Source organism: Oncorhynchus gorbuscha, linkage group LG10 (genome assembly GCF_021184085.1).
Source record: "Oncorhynchus gorbuscha isolate QuinsamMale2020 ecotype Even-year linkage group LG10, OgorEven_v1.0, whole genome shotgun sequence".
Classification (NCBI taxonomy): domain Eukaryota; kingdom Metazoa; phylum Chordata; class Actinopteri; order Salmoniformes; family Salmonidae; genus Oncorhynchus; species Oncorhynchus gorbuscha.
Window position 1 is genome coordinate 25,982,505 of NC_060182.1, and position 21,080 is coordinate 26,003,584.

The following is a 21,080-nucleotide window of genomic DNA, read 5'->3' on the forward strand; positions in this document are numbered from 1 at the left end:
AACAACAAGTGGGACACAATCATGAAGTGGAACAACATTTATTGGATATTTCAAACTTTTTTAACAAATCAAAAACTGAAAAATTGGGCGTGCAAAATTATTCAGCCCCCATTTAAGTTAATACTTTGTAGCGCCACTGAAGGTTCCCCTTCCAACAGGACAATGACTTTAAATACACAGCAAAGACAATGCAACAGTGGCTTCAGAACAAGTCTCTGAATGTCCTTGAGTGGCCCAGTTACTTGTTTCATTATAAAAGATGAAAAAGCAGAAATTAATCGGTGTAATTGTGTTGTTAACAAACTATTTTATCTTGTTTGTCTTCCCTAGGTACAGGAGTGGCTCTGTCTCAACTGCCAGATGCAGAGGGCCTTGGGCATTGACATGACCACCCCACGCTCCAAGAGCCAGCAGCAGATCCACTCTCCATCCCACCAAGCCAAACCCATAGTCCAGCCACCACCTGTTCAGCCAGCTCAGCCAGCAGCCCAGCCAAAACCCCAGCCTCAGCCCCAGGCCCAGCCCCCACCACAGTCAAAACCCCACTCCCAGCCCCAGAACCAACTCTACGGTCAATCCCAGCCCTATAGTCAATCCCAGCCCCAGGCCCAGCCCTATGGTCAATCCCAGTCCCAGCCCTATGGTCAATCCCAGTCCCAGCCCTATGGACAGTCCCAATCCCAGTCCCAGCTCTATGGTCAGTCCCAATCCCAGTCCCAGCTCTATGGTCAGTCCCAGCCCCAGTCCTTTGGCAAAACTCCACCCCAGCCCTATGGCCAATCCCAGCCTCAGCAACAGCCCTACAACCAAACTCAGCCCCAGCCACATGGTCAATCTCAGACCTATGGCCATTCCCAGCCCCAGCAACAGCCCTATGGCCAATCCCAGCCCCAACAACAGCCCTACAGCCAAACTCAGCCTCAGCCATATGGTCAATCCCAACCCCAGCAACACCTCTACGGCCAAAGCCAACCTCAGCCCCAGCCATATGGTCAATCCCAGCTCTATGGTCAATCCCAGTCCCAGCACCAGCCTCAGGCCAAACCCCAAGCTCAGCATCAGCCACAGACCTCTCCTGGCCTACAGAGTCACCCTATACCCGGCTCTGCTTCCCTGCCTGGGTCAACGACAAGCTCCCCCCAGCACATCCCATATGGCCAGAGAGGGCCTGGAGGTCCCGGCCAGCCCCGGATTCCCCATCCTGGGGCAGTCCCCCTGGTGGGCATGGCCAAGGCACCCTCCCAGCCAGATCTGGGCCGAGGCTCCTCGCTGCACCAGAGCGGCCGCCAGGCCGCCAGCGCCGGCTCGTCGCCTTCCCATCGGCCCGCCGCTCCCCAGGGGCAACCGCCCCAGGACGGCCTGACCAAACTGTTTGGCTTTGGGGCATCGCTCCTCAACCAGGCAGCCAGCACCCTGGCCTCTGTGGACCCCCTCTCAGGGACACCATCCACCCAGCCCTCCCCTGCCAGGGGTGGGCCTTCCAACAAACAACAAGGACCTCCTGGTGCCAAACCATTCCAGACAGGTGGCCCTCATGCACCCCAGACAGGTGGCCCTCATGCACCCCAGACAGGTGGCCCTCATGCACCCCAGATTGGTGGCCCTCATGCACCCCAGATTGACAGGTGGCCCTCATGCACCCCAGATTGGTGGCCCTCATGCACCCCAGATGGGTGGCCCTCATGCACCCCAGGTGAGTGGCCCTCATGCACCCCAGGTGAGTGGCCCTCATGCACCCCCGATGGGTGGCCCGCAAGCACCCCAGATTGGTGGCCCTTATGTACCGCAAATGGGTGGACCCCACACACCAACTCAGATTGGTGGCCCGTATGCACCACAAATGGGTGGCCCACATACATCAACTCAGAAAGCACCCCAACAGCAGCAATCACCTGTGCATCATCAGAAGGGACCACAGCAACAGCAGCAGCCGGCCAGACAGGAGCCCGTTCCCAACCTGGTGGAGCCCGAGAAGCCCAAAGTCAAATGCCCCCTGTGTAAGACGGAGCTCAACATCGGCAGCACCACTGAGCCGCTTAGCTACAACTCCTGCACCCAGTGCCACACTCAGGTCTGCAACCTATGTGGATTCAACCCCGCGCCTCACCTGGAGGTAAGCAAGACTTTCCATCTCTCTTTCTGTATGTTTCTATCTTTATCTCTCTTTATCTCTCTTTATCTCTCTTTATCTCTATCTCTCTTTATCTCTCTTTATCTCTTATCTCTCTCTCTCTCTCTCGTTCTCTCTCTCGCTCTCGCTCTCTCTCAGCTCGCTCAGCTCGCTCAATTCTTCACAGTAATCACACCTAAAAGTGTCTTAGCAGGTTTACATCTCCACCATGTCTGCCTCGCACTTATTAGTTTGCCTTCCCAATTGATAGAGGCAGTTCTTCCATTTTGGCGAGTGGTTCTTTCTGAATACCTGGTCAAAAGGGGAGCGTGGGGAACACAAAACTTCTGTTTTTTCTTCCATTAATTTCGTATTCAATAGAATTGTTCCATTTATTGATAATGAAACTCTCCAAAGCAGGCACTTTTCCCCTCGCACACCTTTTTCTATAGATCAGCACACAGACCTTGAGAACACTGCATGCGCATACTAAAGATTTAACGGTGGAGTGAAGGGCTGGAGCAAGGGATGAAAGTAGATGGACAGACACAGTAGAGGAAGCTGTTGAATGGCTTAGTAAAACCATCCCCATTAGGGATGTTCAGTCTCTAGGCCTTTTGTGGTTGTACTGTACCTGCCTGGTAGGTTGCTTCTCTTTTTGATGGAGATTTTCGGGAGTAAGTCATGGCCAACGTTAGCTATACTCCTGGACCTAGAAGCATTTTTTGATGGAGATTTTTTGGTCCAGGACAAGGCTTAATCTGTGTCCCGGAAACAACCTCTATATTCTATACTACTCGTTTGTGTGGTAGGCAATACAGAGGTGAAATCTCTCCTCATTGTCCTAAATACTTTAGTAAATCGTCCATAAACGGATGGTGAGGATAAGAACTAGGATTAGTTTATATTATATTCTCTCCCTCTCTAAAGAGATCCCTCTCTAAAGAGATCCAGGTCAGAAATCCTCCTTAATGGACATTAGGGTTGTTGGAAAAAGCTGGGAAAAAGGTTGAGTAAATCAACATTGTGCATATTTGTAGGTTGTCAATTAAAGGCTCGGAGATGGGAGATGTATTTCCCGCTATAATGCAGCCCTTTTGATTCAAGGAGGATCAGGCTTTCATCTGTGAGTGTGACCAGAATGTAAAGTGGTGCTGTTACAGTGTACCAATCAATGGGTGTTTTCAATCCTCCACGCTGACACTGGACTCACAGCCTAGCAGAAGCAACCTAGGAGAAACCATAAAGTGGCATTTATGTCCCTGGGTTTGAATTCAGTCAAACCTACTGGCCGTGTTTTGGTGATGGATAGCTTTGTGAAATATGGGAGCTTGTGAGATACAATTTCATCCTAAATATTACCTTGAAATAACTTCATTATTTACATTATGATTTGTATTTCAGATTATTGAGATCATGAAATCATTGCTCCTTTTGATCCAACAGTAAGTGTTGCAGATCATAGAGTTAACATGGTGCTACCCAAGGGTCTGTGGGGAATATTGTACAGTACAGTGGGTCAATGCCAGAGCCAGTATTGCATTGTATGTTCATCCCTCCAGTCAGAACTACAGATAATGGCCGGGCTATAAATAGATTCCAGAGTACAGCCTTGGTGACTGCGTGGGGGACCAAGATGCATTGAATCAAGTAATATACACCAAGAGGAATCCCAGCCCATTCAAACTGTTAGGGGCGCACAGAAAGAAAGGGGCAGAGGCGGTTTGCTGAATGTCGGCTCAATTTATGCTTCAAACAAAGGAGGGCAGGAAGCTTTCAAGAGTAGCGGGCTACTGCAGAACCTTCAGTAGGCTAGCTGTCAGTAGAAGAGAGGCCTGTCATGGCCTGCGAGCTACGCAGCACTCCTGAAAATGATGGAGAGCCAGGCTGTGGAGGAGACTCTGGAAAGAGCACGCTATAGCTGGGTCACGTGGCGAGTCCAGAGGGAGAGCTCCTGGGGGACCACAATAAAAAGGGGGGAGGGAGGGAGGGAGGGAGGGAGGGAGGGAGGGAGGGAGGGAGGGAGGGAGGGAGGGAGGGAGGGAGGGAGGGAGGGAGGATAAACTAAAGAATGGGAGGCTGGGGGGAACCAAACAAAACCTGTTGACTGTTCTCCTACTCAGCTAGCTAGACCTTGGGAGGGCTGTGGAGGGTAGCAGCCCAAATGTTTTTTTTTTTGCATTTCCTCTAGTCTGTCCAGAGTACCAGATCGGCAGTTTTCATCATTGTGACTCCTCCGTTGGTTCCATTGTGCCAGGACAGCTCAATCAAGCTCAGATAAACTATTTCAAATAGTGTTTGAACCCGGGTCTGGAGGGTAGTGAGGGTACAGTACACTGCTCCACTACATATTTAATCTCTCACTATTTATAATGCACATCCTCTGAATTATTAATCAAGCACTCTTCTTCTCTCTCTGCCCCTTCTTTTTGCAGTTCCCTCAAATGCATGTCACTAAACAAAATGTGTTCATTGCACTTTATCTCAACCAATGGCCAAAGTCCTGGCATCCTCCTCCATTTCATCCTGAATCCTCCCACTCCAGGCTTAATAATGATATACAGATTAGAGCAGTGGGTTGTGGGCTGCTCAATGTTAAGTAGCGTTTCAGTACTGAAAATACTAGATGGAGAGAGAGCTACAGAGAGAGAATACTAGGATTAGCTACAGGTTGTTCACATGGTCTTCACTCCATGTTTTTCAAGATTGATTTAATACATCGAGAGATTGTGAAATCCTTTGCTCATTCACTTGGGAAAGAAATGTGTCTTATGCTGTGTTGTTATGAACTGACAGAAGTAGATCGCAATGTAACAAATGTGGCTAAACGTTCACCATGTGGGATTTCTCTCACTGTGGAGCTTTTCATCATTTCCCTTTCCTCACCAACATCTCTTTACTCCTGTACCCTCTTATGAGAGTGACAAAAAACGTCCCTCTCCTGCTCTCTCTGCACCCGCAGGATTCATTGTAAATTCATTCAGATGTGAACCTTTCTCTACCACAGAGTGGCCTTTGTGGCAGTGTAGCTCAGTGTAGCTCAGTGGGGCTCAGTGTGGAGCTCAGTGGGGCTCAGTGTGGCTCAGTGTGGAGCTCAGTGTAGCTCAGTGTGGCTCAGTGTGGAGCTCAGTGTAGCTCAGTGTGGCTCAGTGTGGAGCTCAGTGTAGCTCAGTGTGGAGCTCAGTGTAGCTCAGTGTAGCTCAGTGGGGCTCAGTGTAGCTCAGTGTAGCTCAGCGTAGCTCAGTGGGGCTCAGTGTAGCTCAGTGTAGCTCAGTGTGGCTCAGTGTGGAACGGGGAGCTAGCTCAGTGGGGCTCAGTGGGGCATCCAGTGGGACAGCTCAATAGTGCATCTAAAACTCAGTGGGGTGAGAGGGATTACTTAACCTAGCCTTAAAGAGGTGGGGTTTCAGGTGTCAGTGATTGAGCTCCGCTGTCCTGGCGTCGTGAGTTCCACCAGCTCAGTGTGGCTCAGTGTGGCTCAGTGTGGCTCAGTGTGGCTCAGTGTGGCTCAGTGGGGCTCAGTGTAGCTCAGTGTAGCTCAGTGGGGCTCAGTGGGGCTCAGTGTGGCTCAGTGGAGCTCAGTGTGGAGCTCAGTGTGGAGCTCAGTGTAGCTCAGTGTGGCTCAGTGTGGAACTCAGTGGGGCTCAGTGTGTAGCTCAGTGTAGCTCAGTGTGGAACTCAGTGTGGAACTCAGTGTAGCTCAGTGGGGCTCAGTGGGGAGCTCAGTGTGGAGCTCAGTGTGGAGCTCAGTGTGGAACTCAGTGTGGAACTCAGTGTAGCTCAGTGTGGCTCAGTGGGGCTCAGTGGAACTCAGTGTGGAACTCAGTGTGGAACTCAGTGTAGCTCAGTGTGGCTCAGTGGAACTGAGTGTAGTTCAGTGGAGCTCAGTGGAGCTGTATGGCTCAGTGGGCTCAGTGGAACTGAGTGTAGTTCAGTGGGCTCAGTGGAACTGAGTGTAGTTCAGTGGAGCTCAGTGGAGCGGTGTGGCTCAGTGGGCTCAGTGGAACTGAGTGTAGTTCAGTGGAGCTCAGTGGAGCGGTGTGGCTCAGTGGGCTCAGTGGAACTGAGTGTAGTTCAGTGTAGCTCAGTGCAGCTGTGTGGCTCAGTGGGCTCAGTGGAACTGAGTGTAGTTCAGTGTAGCTCAGTGGAGCTGTGTGGCTCAGTGGGCTCAGTGGAACTGAGTGTAGTTCAGTGTAGCTCAGTGGAGCGGTGTGGCTCAGTGGGCTCAGTGGAACTGAGTGTAGTTCAGTGTAGCTCAGTGGAGCTGTGTGGCTCAGTGGGCTCAGTGGAACTGAGTGTAGTTCAGTGGAGCTCAGTGGAGACGTGGTTGATCCAGCAGCCAACCTTCTCCCATGCAGCCTGTAATGAAACATGAAAGGGCTTGAAAGAAAATAGCACAGAGGACAGGGAGGATGGGACAGTGGCATCACAGCCAGCGCTGGTCATCCAGAGGGACTGGAATGATGACACACTGTGTTTCACACACACTCTTGCAGGCAGCATAAAAGCAAGCCTGCATACGCACACGCATGCATACAGTACAAGTGCACATTTATGCGCATACACACAGAGAAACACACACACACACCAACTGACTCATCAGACCTTGTAGCATACTGCCCTCTCGTTAGCAAATATGTCTGAGTCGCTCCCAATGCGACCCTTCACTTCATGCTGAAATGAGAAACATCACATTACACTGTCATTTTCATAAACTCTCAGGCAACAATAAACCTTTTAGTGCAGCACAGAGATGTGAAATGCATATTTTTTTAAAGAAGGTGTTTTATTTGTGACCGACCGGCGAGATTCGGTCTTATGTAGCAACATTTGAAATGGTGTTTTTTACATTGGATAAAAGTAGAGACTTAGAGATATAAATGTGTATATCATACACTACAGTTGAGGAAAAATGGGAAAGTAATTCTGCTTTGGAAGTTGATAAACTTGTAACCTCACTTTTGAGAAAATTGCTCTTGAATGTTTTGGTATACCTACTGGAGAGCTCTTCTTTGTCAATACCCATTCAACATCGTTAACACCCTCTTAAGCCTTAGCCACACCCATCTCTTTTTTTAAACATTTTATTTTTTAATTCTCCCCAATTGGTAGTTACAGTCTTGTCCCACCGTACGGACTCGCGAGAGGCGAAGGTCGAGAGCCATGCATCCTCCGAAGCACGACCCTGCCAAGCTGCACTGCTTCTTGACAAACTGCTCGCTTAATCCAGAAGCCAGCCGCACCAATGTGTCGGAGGAAACACTTTTCAACTGGCGACCATGTCAACATGCATGGGCGCGGCCCGCCACAGGAGTCGCTAAAGCACAAAACTCTCCCCTTACCCGGACAACGCTGTGAAATGCCTCATGGGTCTCCCTGTTGCAGCAGGCTGCGTCATAGCCTGGGATCGAACCCGGATCTGCAGTGATGCCTCAAGCTTTGCGATGCAGTGCCTTAGACCGCTGCGCTACTCAGGAGGGCCCCCATCCATTTCTTTAAGAATTCACGAGGCCATGTACTAAACAACCAAATATTTCAAGACTAAAGGCTGGTTTATACCAGGGCTGTGTTCGTGCATTTAATCTGGAGTGCCAGAGTGTGCTCAGGGCATTCGTAAACTCAGAGTGTTGTCAGATTGTCCGGTTATAAATTGGACAGTGGACGCTCTGGCCAAGGAGTATGTAACGGCTTTCATCGGAAGAAGAGGAATCGTCAGACCAAAATGCAGCGGGATACGTGTTCATCTTTATTATAAGGAACTGAACACTGAATACAAAAATAACAAAAGGAAAACCCGAAACAGTCCTGCAAGGTGAAACAAACACTAAACAGAAATACCCACACCTAAAAGTGGAAAAACAGGCTACCTAAGAATGATTCCCAATCAGAGACAACGATAGACAGCTGTCCTTGATTGAGAACCATACCTGGCCGAAACATAGAAATACAAAACCAAGACATACAAACATAGAATGCCCACCCAAATCACACCCTGACCAAACAAAAATAGAAACATACAAAGCAATCTACAGTCAGGGTGTGACAGAGTAGGGTTGATCTGAGCGTTCTGACCTAACAACCACAGTCAACCACGCAAGCTAACTGGCTAACGTTTGCAAGCTTGCTAGCTACTTCCAGGCACAAACGAGAGAACAGCTCACTCTGACCATTTTACTCGCCCTAGCTGAGCAGGTTAGGCTGTCTTTATGTTATCCAGAGCGTTGATGACTGCAACTGTGCTGCTGGCAACAATTTAATTACACTTTTTTGCCAACGTTTACTTACACCGGCCCTATTCAGTGGGTGTTAAGCATTCGTAAATTCGGCAGTTATTCTGCACTCTGGTACACTCAGACGAGAGGGCGCTGAAATCAGAGTAGATAGCCAGAATGAATTTACCAACTACACCTATCAACAGTTGTCGCAGTGACATCATTAACATTATATTGAAATGCTTACTTGCATAGTGGAGTCTTTTGTTTAGACATGTAGCTAGCTAACTAAACAATTAACCATAATCCCAACTCATAACGTTACTACCCTGGATGAATCTGCAGTTAGCTAACCGATCAGCTAACTAGCAAGGCAACTAGTGTAGCAATGTGAATGGCCCTGAGATACAAATTATATTACTTCACAGATCATACACGTAACGTTAGCGCATGTTAGCTAGCTACAGTTAGCTAGCTAACACTAACTGTAGCTAGCTAGCTAACAGTACACTTTAACTTTAAACGAAAATTAATTTCTGACAATTCGAAATGTGTAATATCTGAAAATGTAGCTAGCGAGACTATCTTACCCGTATACATGGATGGACGCTCCTCCCTCTCTGTCCCAGATGCCATGGTTGCCCTTAGTTTGAAGATGTAATCCGGAGACAGCTGTTTCATACAATAGAATTCTGTGTGTTCTCTTTTCGACACCGTCTGAATATTTCCAATCAAATGCCATCATTTTCTCCATCTCCTTAGCTATCATACTCAAGACTCAGTCGTCCAGAAAGTGGAGAACAACACTTATGTAGTTCTACTACGTGATATCTTTAAAAAAAGCTGCGTTAGAAAGGATTACCTACACATACTGCCCAGTGCATGTTATAGACAGAAGCATGCTACATGGCAGACCATCTCTCGGCATGTCCAACCCACTCATTATCTTAGTCAATCATGGGTAGCTGGAAGGTTGCCCCCTTTTTCCGTGGCTAAACCAACTAGGCTCGTAATTAAACAATTTTATTCATATTTGTTGGCATACAACTTTGTTATTAAGGCACATGTTCCAGAAGGCATTTCTGCAAAAAAAATGCATTTTGATGAAAAAAAAGGATTTATAAATGGCTCTTCTGTGAAGTAGTGACGAGCGACATACACCTAGTGATACTTTTTTTGTCAGATAATGGTCAATTCTACATTCTTAGAAATTGCCGCGAAAGGAATATACTTAATTGTGTTAGTGGTCAGGTACAGGTAACAAAATACATACCAACCACTATGAGAGGCTTTACAAGTCCACTACCTGTCACCAGGGCCCATAATGGTCAAAGGTAGGCCATAATATGTGATATAAAAAAATAAAACATCTTAAAAATGTTCTCATCAATCTACACACAATACCCCAAAACATCTTTTTATACATTTTTTCTAATTTAAAATAAAAACTAAAATATGACATTCATGTAAGTATTCAGACCCTTTACTCAGTACTTTGTTGAAGCACCTTTGGCAGTGTTACGCCCTGGCCTTAGTATTCTGTGTTTTCGTTATTATTTTGGTTAGGCCAGGGTGTGACATGGGGATTTATGTGGTTTGTTTGTAGTTATGGGATTGTGGTTAGAGTAGTACTCTAGGTAAGTCTACGGTTACCTAGAGTGGTTCTCAATCAGAGGCAGGTGTTTATCGTTGTCTGATTGGGAACCATATTTAGGCAGCCATATTCTTTAGGTCTCTTGTGGGTGATTGTTCCTGTCTTTGTGTTTGTGGAACCAGATAGGACTGTTTTTTTTTCACGTTTCTTGTGTTGTAGATTGTTGTATTTTCATCTTTATTAAAGATGTACAAAACTAACCACGCTGCATTTTGGTCCGCCTCTCTTTCACCAGAAGAAAACCGTTACAGGCAGCAATGACAGCCTTCTTGGGTATGATGCCACAAGCTTGGCACACCTGTATTTGGGGAGTTTCTATAATTCTTCTCTGCAGATCATCTCCAGCTCTGTTCGGTTGTATGGGGAGCGTTGCTACACAACTATTTTCAGGTCTCTCCAGAGATGTATGTTCGGGCTCTGGTTGGCCCACTCAAGGACATTCAGAGACTTGTCCCGAAGCAACTCCTACGTTGTCTTGGCTGTATGCTTAGGGTTGTTGTCTTGTTGGTAGGTGAGTTTGAGGTCCTGAGTGCTCTGGAGCAGGTTTTCATCAATGATCTCTCTGTACTTTGCTCCGTTCATCTTTGCCTTGATCCTGACTAGTCTCCCAGTCCCTGAAAAACATCATCACAGCATGATGCTGCCACCACCATGCTTCACCGTAGGGATGGAGCCCGGTTTCCTCCAGACGTGACACTTGGCATTCATGCTAAAGAGTTCAATCTTGGTTTCATCAGACCAGAGATCTTGTTCCTTATGGTCCTTATGGTCAGACTTTAGGTGCCTTTTGGCAAACTCCATGCAAGCTGTCATGTGCCTTTTACTGAGGAGTGGTTTCCATCTGGCCAGTCTATCATAAAGTCATGATTGGTGGAGTGCGTTCTTGGGGACATTTTTTGGTACCCTTCCCCAGATCCTGTCTCGGAGCTCTACGGACAATTCCTTCGACCTCATAGCTTGGTTTTTGCTGGACTGTTAAATGTGGGACCTTTCATAGACAGTTGTGTGCCTTAACAAATGATGTCCAATCAATTTAATTTACCACAGGTGAACTCCAATCTCAAGGATGATCAATGGAAATAGGATGCACCTGAACTCAATTTTGAGTCTCATAGCAAAGGGTCTGAATCCTTATGTAAATAAGACATTTATGTAAATAAGACATTTATGTAAATAAGACATTTCTGTTTTTTAGGTTTGATACATTTGCAAAAATGTCTAAAAACGTGCTTTTGCTTTGTCAGTATTGGGTATTGTGTGTAGATTGCTGAGGATGTTTTATTTATTTAATCCATTCTAGAATGAGGCTGTAACGTAGCAAAATATGGAAAAAGTCAAGAGGTCTGAATACTTTCCGAAGGCTCTGTTTGTGAATTGTGTCTACAGTATGTATGTAATAATCACCATTATGGATGACTAATCCATCTTGCGTGATAGAGTGTGTGTGCATGTGACTGTGCTAATGACTATGTTTGTGTGTGTTCTAATAAGTGTGTGTTTAATGTGTGTAATCCTGCTCTCCGGCACGTGTGTGTGGGTGTGTGTGTGTGATGAAAGCGCTGATAGAACTACTGTCCTATTTGAACCCCTGTCACGAAGAGGCTGGAAATAGACTAGCAGGAAGTGGTGAACAGCTGTCACAGTCATGGCTGGGCTTGTAAAGAAGACTGACTGAGAGAGGCGCTTAAGTCCAGTGTGTGTGTGTCACTGAACTACAGTAAGTATTAGCTAATTATTAGGCTTAATTCTCTCACTGTCCCAACAAAGAGAGTGACGGGAAAGAGACTTCTACCTTGCTTCAAATGCCTTTTCATTTCTCTCTCTCTCTCTCTCTCTCTCTCTCTCTCTCTCTCACACAAAAGACTGTGCAGAATGAGATAATTGGGTGACATTTATTCTGTATTCCGATTGCATAATGATTGACTTGGGGAAAGCAAGATAAACGTTTGGAAGAGTACGAGAACAAAAATAAGGTGGCAGCCTCATGAATATGGATGAGCTACTATTCTTTTTCAGGCTTCTATATCTATCCTGTACCTTTATACCATTCTATATCCTTATAACCATCCTATATGCTTTTACCCATTCCATATCCTTATACCCATCCTATATATCCTTATACCATCCTATATCCTTATACCATCCTATATCCTTATACCATCCAATATCCTTATACCATCCTATATCCTTATACCATTCTTTATCCTTACACCCATCCTATATGCTTATTCCCTTTCCATATCCTTATACCCATTCTATATCCTTATACCATCCTATATCCTTATACCATCCTATATCATACTTTACAGGTCTATACCCAAACAGTTCGAGCTTCTAATTTTTAAAATGTATCTCTCCAGAAATAAGTCTCTCACTGTTGCCGCCTGTTATAGACCCACCTCAGCTCCCAGCTGTGCCCTAGACACCATATGTGAAATAATTGACCCTCATCTATCTTCAGAGTTCGTTTTGTTAGGTGACCTAAACTGGGATATGCTTAACATCCCGGAAGTCCTACAATCTAAGATAGATGCCCTCAATCTCACACAAATGATCAAGGAACCCACCAGGTACAACCCAATATCCGTAAACATGGGCACCCTCATAGATATCATCATGACCAACTTGCCTTCCAAATACACCTCTGCTGTTTTCAATCAGGATCTCAGCGATCACTGCCTCATTGCCTGCATCCGCTATGGGTCCGCGGTCAAACAACCATCCTTCATTACTGTCAAATGCTCCCTAAAACACTTCTGTGAGCAGGCCTTTCTAATCGACCTGGCCTGGGTATCCTGGAAGTATATTGACCTCATCTCGTCAGTCGAGGATGCCTGGTCATTCTTTAAAAGTGCTTTCCTCACCATCTTAAATAAGCATGCACCTTTCAAAAAATATAGAACTAAGAACAGATATAGCCCTTGGTTCACTCCAGACCTGACTGCCCTCGACCAGCACAAAAATGTCCTGTGGCGGACTGCAATAGCATAGAATAATCCCTGCGATATGCAACTTTTCAGGGAAGTCAGGAACCAATACACGCAGCCAGTCAGGAAAGCAAAGGTTAGCTTTCTCAAACAGAAATTTACATCCTGTAGCTCTAACTCCAAAAAGTTTTGGGACACTGTAAAAGTCCATGGAGAACTAGAGCACCTCTTCACAGCTGCCCACTGCACTGAGGCTAGGTAACACTGTCACCACTGATAAATCCATGATTATCAAGAATTTCAATAAGCATTTCTCTACGGCTGGCCATGTTTCCTCCTGGCTACCCCAACCCCAGCCAACAGCTCCGCACCCCCCACAGCAACTTGCCCAAGCCTCCCCAGCTTCTCCCTCACCCAAATCCAGATAGCAGATGTTCTGAAAGAGCTGCAAAACCTGGACCCGTACAAATCAGTTGGGATCAATCTGGACCCTTTGTTTCTACAATTATCCTCTGCCATTGTTGCAACCCCTATTACCAGTCTGTTCAACCTCTCTTTTGTATTGCCTGAGATCCCTAAAGATTGGAAAGCTGCCGCGGTCATCCCCCTCTTCAAAGGGGGTGACACTCTAGACCAAAACTGTTATAGACCTTAATCCATCCTGCCCTGCCTTTCTAAAGTCTTCGAAAGCCAAGTTAATAATCACTGACCATTTAGAATCCCACCGTACCTTCTCCGCTGTGCAATCCAGTTTCCGAGCTGGTCACGGGTGCACCTCAGCCACGCTCAAGGTACTAAACGATATCATAACCTCCCATCGATAAAATATTGTACTGTGCAGCCGTCTTCATCGACCTGTCCAAGGCTTTCGACTCTGTCAATCACAGTATTCTTATCGGCAGACCTAACAGCCTTGGTTTCTCTAATGATTGCCTCGCCTGGTTCACCAACTACTTCTCAGATAGAGTTCAGTGTGTCAAATCGAAGGGCCTGTTGTCCGGAACTCTGGCAGTCTCTATGGGGGTATCACAGGGTTCAATTCTCGGGCCAACACTTTTCTCTGTATATATCAACAATATCGCTCTTGCTGCGGGTGATTCCCTGATCCATCTGCAGACGACACCATTCTGTATACATCTGGCCCTTCTTTGGGCACTGTGTTAACTAACCTTTAAACAAGCTTCAATGCCATACAACTCTCCTTCCGTGGCCTCCAGCTGCTCTTAAACGCTAGTAAAACTAAATGCATGATTTTCAACCGTTCGCTGCCCGCACCCGCCCGCCCAACTAGCATCACTACTCTGGACGGTTCTGACTTAGAATATGTGGACAACAACAAATACCTAGGTCTCTGGCTCAACTGTAAACTCTCCTTCCAGACTCATATTAAACATTTCCAATCCAAAATTAAATTTAGAATTGGCTTTCTATTCCGCAACAAAGCCTGCTTCACTCACGCCGCCAAACATACACTAGTAAAACTGACTATCCTACCGATCCTCGACTTCGGCGATGTCATTTACAAAATAGCCTCCAACACTCTACTCAGCAAACTGGATGCAGTCCATCACAGTGCCATCCGTTTTGTCACCAAAGCCCCATATACCAGCCACCACTGTGACCTGTATGCTCTAATCGGCTAGCCCTCGCTACATATTCGTCGCCAGACCCACTGGCTCCAGGTCATCTATAAGTCTTTGCTAGGTAAAGCTCCGCAATATCTCAGCTCACTGGTCACGATAACAACACCCATCCGTAGCGCGTGTTCCAGCAGGTATATCTCACTGGTCATCCCTAAACACAACACCTCCTTTGGTTGCCTTTCCTTCCAGTTATCTGCTGCCAATGACTGGAATGAATTGCAAAAATCTCTGAAGCTGGAGACATATATTTCCCTCACTAACTTTAAACATCAGCTAACCGATCGCTGCAGCTATACATAGCCCATGTGTAAATAGCCCATACAATCTACCTACCTTATCCCCATATTGTTTTTTATTTACTTTTCTGCTCTTTTGCACACCAGTATTTCTACTTGCACATCATCATCTCCACATCTATCACTCCAGTGTTAATTTGCTAAATTGTAAATACTTCGCTACTATGGCCTATTTATTGCCTTACCTCTTCATGCCATTTGCACACACTGTATATTGACTTTATTTTTTTACTATTGTGTTATTGACTATACGCTTGTTTATTCCATGTGTAACTCTGTTGTTTTTTGTGTCGCACTGCTTTGCTTTATCTTGGCCAGGTCGCAGTTGTAAATGAGAACTTGTTCTCAACTGGCCTACCTGGTTAAATAAAGAATTGAAAAAATACAATTATACTCCTCCTATGTCATTATACCATGCTCTATCTTTATACCTACCTATATCCTTTTACCATGCTATATTCTTATACAATCCTATGTCCTTATAACCATCCTATATCCTTATGACTGTTATGCAGGTGAATGAGGACCCAAAAGCGACTTGGCGAAAACAGAGTCTTTAATCCAGTAAAGTAAATATTCAATACTCCTAGACAATTCGGAGCGGTAAATAAAGCATAAAGAACAACTCCACTCGTAATGACGAGAACAGACTGGAGACTCGATCATGAACTGCAGGTTGCCTCGGGAAGGCACTTGACCGTAGCAGACTCAGACACCTGCTCACCACGCAGCATCTGAGGGAAACACGACACGACAGGGCGATACAAAGACACAGCATGGTGAACAATATACAAGGATCCGACAGGACAGAAACGGAAAACAAGGGGAGAAATAGGGACTCTAATCAGGGGAAAGATAGGGAACAGGTGTGGGAAGACTAAATGATTGATTAGGGGAATAGGAACAGCTGGGTGCAGGAACGGAACGATAGAGAGAAGAGAGAGAGAGAGGGAGAGAGAAAAAGGGGAACGAACCTAAAAAGACCAGCAGGGGGAAAACGAACAGAAGGAAAAGCAAAATGACAAGACAATATAAGACAAAACATGACAATGACATCCTATATCCTTACACATACTGTTGTGTCTTTGGCATCATTAAACTGAAGATGAAGCTTTATCAAATAACTCTCTGTAATTATTATCACATGATTAAACTGATTAATCATGTAACTGTAATTAACTAGGAAGTCGGGGAACCAAGGAAAATATTCAGATTACAAAGTTATAATTTTCCTAATATAACTTTTCAGATATTTTTCATATCTGATCAATCGTCTTCTGATGAATGAATGATTTATTTTACCTCACGTTAGGCTCATTCCAAACGCCGTAAATAGTTGGTTATCTGCACGAACCCAGTCTTCACTATGAGTCACCCATACATCAATTGTCATTTATTTATTAACTAACTAAACAATCACAGAAGTGCACACACAAACAAACAAAGTAAATATGGTTACAAGAAATGAGGGGAATGTGCCCGAGTGGGCTAAACCGGCATCACGGCTTGGTGTACAAAAGGGAAGTGGGGGTCGACTGAGATAAGACAACACAGGTGATAATTATAACAATTGAAATGCTAATCCTTTGCACATGAATGCTCATGCTCACTCATTCGGGAACAATTGCAATCAATACAGTAGGGCAAAAAAGTATTTTGTCAGCCAACAATTGTGCAAGTTCTCCCACTTAAAAAGATGAGAGAGGCCTGTAATTTCCATCATAGGTACACTTCAACTATGACAGACAAAATGAGAAAAAAAATCCAGAAAATCACATTGTCGGATTTATGAATTTATTTGCAAATTATGGTGGAAAATAAGTATTTGGTCAATAACAAAAGTTTATCATAACTTTGTTATATACCCTTTGTTGGCAATGACAGAGGTCAAATGTTTTCTGTAAATCTTCACAAGGTTTTCACACACTGTTGCTGGTATTTTGGCCCATTCCTCCATGCAGATCTCCTCGAGAGCAGTGATGTTTTGGGGCTGTTTACTGGGCAACTCTGTCTTTCAACTCCCTCCAAAAATGTTCTATGGGATTGAGACCTGGAGACTGGCTAGGCCACTCCAGGACCTTGAAATGCTTCTTACGAAACCACTCCTTCGTTGCCCGGGCGGTGTGTTTGGGATTATTGTCATGCTGAAAGACCCAGTCACATTTCATCTTCAATGCCCTTGCTGATGGAAGGAGGTTTTCACTCAAAATCTCAAGATACATGGCCCCATTCATTCTTTCCTTTACACGGATCAGTCATCCTGGTCCGTTTGCAGAAAAACAGCCCCAAAGCATGATGTTTCCACCCCCATGCTTCACAGTAGGTATGGTGTTCTTTGTATGCAACTCAGCATTCTTTGTCCTCCAAACACGACGAGTTGAGTTTTTAACCAAAAAGTTATATTTTGGTTTCATCTGACCATATGACATTCTCCCAATCTTCTTCTGGATCATCCAAATGCTCTCTAGCAAACTTCAGACGGGCCTGGACATGTACTGGCGTAAGCAGGGGGACACGTCTGGCACTGCAGGATTTGAGTCCCTGGCGGCTTAGTGTGTTACTGATGGTAGGCTTTGTTACTTTGGTCCCAGCTCTCTGCAGGTCATTCACTAGGTCCCCCCGTGTGGTTCTGGGATTTGTGCTCACCGTTCTTGTGATAATTTTGACCCCACGGGGTGAGATCTTGCGTGGAGCTCCAGATCGAGGGAGATTATCAGTGGTCTTGTATGTCTTCCATTTCCTAATAATTGCTCCCACAGTTGATTTTTTCAAACCAAGCTGCTTACCTATTGCAGATTCAGTCTTCCCAGCCTGGTGCAGGTCTACAATTTTGTTTCTGGTGTCCTTTGACAGCTCTTTGGTCTTGGCCATAGTGGAGTTTGGAGTGTGACTGTTTGAGGTTGTGGACAGGTGTCTTTTATACTGATAACAAGTTCAAACAGGTGCCATTAATACAGGTAACGAGTGGAGGACAAAGGAGCCTCTTAAAGAAGAAGTTACAGGTCTGTGAGAGCCAGAAATCTTGCTTGTTTGTAGGTGACCAAATACTTATTTTCCACCATAATTTGCAAATAAATTAATTAAAAATCCTACAATGTGATTTTCTGGATTTTCTTTTCTCATTTTGTCTGTCATGTCTGTCAAAGTGTACCCATGATGAAAATTACAGCCCTCTCATCTTTTTAAGTGGGAGAACTTGCACAATTGGTGGCTGACTAAATACTTTTTTTGCCCCACTCTATCTATATTTACGCTCAGTGTGTCATCGGGGTCTCTGAAAAGTTTGTTTCTGTTGGAGAGTTTTTCCGCCCTCTCTGTCGTGGTTAGAATGGATAGTTGAGTGACATTCATTCATGTCGTTATGGATAGATGTTTTGACGGTTGTCGGTCTTCGCGTTCAATGATACCGAATTCCTAGCTGCAGACCAGTAATCAATATCAAAGATTTGTTCTTATTCTGTCGGTATCGATAGTCTAAGAGTTTAACCACGTGGTATGGTTCAAAGATTCAGCCATCTACTCAAACCTTGGCCCTCTCGTTATCGAGGTAAGCAGGTCTGCAACCTTTGTCCTCTCGTAATTGAGGGAAACATGGTCCATTGAGAAATTCTATTTTATTCGGGAGTTGCAGAAAAGGGCCTGTCCCAGGATGCCCGACCCTAACAGGGCTCATGGGCGGTCCTCTGATTTAGTTAAACTCAAAAGGGAATTGAAGTTTCCTTTATTAAACAGTCCAAAATCACATTACACAATTTTACAAACAGTATCATCTTCACTCATTCATCTTATACAACAATTAAGATGTAAACCTCATATCTGAGGCTATTATATAAACAGTGTTATGGCAATGTGGCCGTATTGTCTCCCATGAGTTTAACAAAATTGTACCAAACGGACCAGTTTGTAGCTGCATTCTTCACCAATCTTTTATAACTTCTCCAGAACATAAATGTTGTTCGGACCTCAAGTTCTGTGAGGTGGAAGAAATTCCTTTGTTCTCTATGAAAATTCACTCTATTCGTCTCTATACTGTGGCCATGAGGAGATAATCTCCACCAGGAATTTACGACCTCTCTCTGACAGCACCCTGTGTGTATCCTAAACCATCTTATATCCTATTTATTACCCATTCTAAACTCAGGATTCAGTGTCCATTCAGAGTTCCAAATGACTGAGGTGAGTGTGCCCAGTCTGGGTCAGGCAGACTGCAAGTGGTAGAGGGAGGGCCTGCAAGCTGCTGTTCTCAGTGTGTGACTCAGACTCACTGTCCCGGAGAGGAGAGGCCTACAGAAATAGAGGCTGAGAGAGAGGCAGCAGAAGCTCTCATAATGGAGGGCCATCATGCACTGGAGCACATCTCATCTCCATCAATAATTCAACATGGTTCTATCCTGCTCCTCTTTCTCCCCTTCCTCCTCCTCTTCTTCCTCCCTCTCCTCATTTTCTCCCATCCTCCTCCTCATGCTCCTCCCTCTTCCTCATCTCCCCTCATACAGAACCCATACAGAACCACCTGTCCACGCCCTTAATGCCCAAACGCCCGGCACAGGCCAGCTCCTAACTTATTCAACCAATTTAACTCCAGCTATGTCATTTTTAGATGCCATGCAATATTTACAATGTTATGAAGGAAATTGCAAGCCATACAAGTTTGCTGCATTACACTGTCTGTGCATCAAATTGGTCATAATTCATCACGCAGTTCAAAACACACTGCAACTCCCCACTCTTAACTTTGTGTATTGCAATATTGATGGTTGTTTAACATCTCTCTCGAAGCATTCTGTGGCTGACATAGAGAGTACTGTAGTGCACTGCTTCAGGAACATCTCTTCCCAGTCTCCTCTCTGTTTATTTTTGATCAGCTAGTCTCTGGGGATACCAGTAATTTGATAATCCATGTCACCTTACTTTCTCCTCTGTCCCTCCACCACTCCGCCCTCCATCCCTTCTCTCCAGATCCGGGGGAATGTGACCCAGCCAGGGCTGCTTGTCCTTGGAGAAACTACTCCTGCTTGGTTTTCCAGGCCTGCTGCCTCTGTTTTGTGTGTGTGTCTGTTTGTGTGTTTGTATGTGCATGAATGTGTGTTTGTGTGTGTGTTTTGCCTGTAAATCTCATGTAGGAATAAAATACTTCCCATAAAGTGCCGCTGACTTAACGAGGTTGCAGCCGGAGCCCTGGCTTTATCTCCATTGATCTGTCCTCTATAAAGGCCTGGAGTCCTGGATTAGAGAGAGAGTTGGGGGGACGGAGAGAGGGAGAAAGAGAGATATCTGCCACTGAGGTCCATAAATGTAAGACACTTCCATACACTCTTCATATGGACCTTATTGGATTTTTAGTTGGTCCACAGAATGGTAAGGAAGGGGGAGCGACTAGAGGGGGTAGGGTGAAAATTAGATGAGAACTATAAAGTGTGTGCATGGGTAAATGAGTATGCTAACTTCCTGTACACAGTGGTTGTTGTTGACTTCAGATCGTCGTGGGGGGATGAAAGACATTTCCCAGTCATACTGTATATTCTTAGATGACAAGCATGTGTAGGCAGTAGGGCAATAGGGCAATAGAGCAATAGGGCAATAGGGCAATAGAGACAGATGTGATACAAACCGTGTGCCATGGAATCGGTACATCTAAAATATCTTCCCAACTATTTTGGCATCAACAGTTGAAGTTGGAAGTTTTACATACACTTAAGTTGGAGTCATTAAAATTAAAATTAAAATGTCCTTTGTTGTTTGAACTGTTTGGCCATAATGACCATCGTTATGTTTGGAGAAAAAAGGGTGATGCTTGCAATCCGAAGAACACCATCCCAACCGTGAAGCACGGGGGTGGCAGCATCATGTTGTTTGGGGTGCTTTGCTGCAGGAGGGACTGGTGCACTTCACAAAATAAATGGCATCATGAGGATGGAAAATTCTGTGGATATATTGAAGCAACATCTCAAGACATCAGTCAGGAAGTTAAAGCTTGGTCGCAAATTGGTCTTCCAAATGGACAATGACCCCAAGCATACTTCCAAAGGTGGTGCAAAATGACTTAAGGACAACAAAGTCAAGGTATTGGAGTGGCCATCACAAAGCCCTGACCTCAATCCTATAAAACATTTGTGGGCAGAACTGAGAAAGCGTGTCAAGAGGAAAATTCACCCAACTTATTGTGGGAAGCTTGTGGAGGGCAACCCGAAACGTTTGACCCAAGTTAAACAATTTAAAGGCAATGCTACCAAATATT

General features: G+C 45.2%; 1 protein-coding gene across 1 annotated transcript; it reads left to right on the forward strand.

Moving 5' to 3' along the window:
• Nucleotides 1-336: 336 nt before the first annotated feature.
• On the forward strand, nucleotides 337-19,943 carry LOC124045057 (basic salivary proline-rich protein 4-like). The gene is made up of 2 exons (XM_046364278.1): nucleotides 337-2,113; nucleotides 19,802-19,943. The coding sequence occupies exon 1, from the start codon at nucleotides 361-363 to the stop codon at nucleotides 1,999-2,001; it is 1,641 nt and encodes a 546-aa protein (XP_046220234.1). The 5' UTR covers nucleotides 337-360; the 3' UTR covers nucleotides 2,002-2,113; nucleotides 19,802-19,943.
• Nucleotides 19,944-21,080: the final 1,137 nt, after the last annotated feature.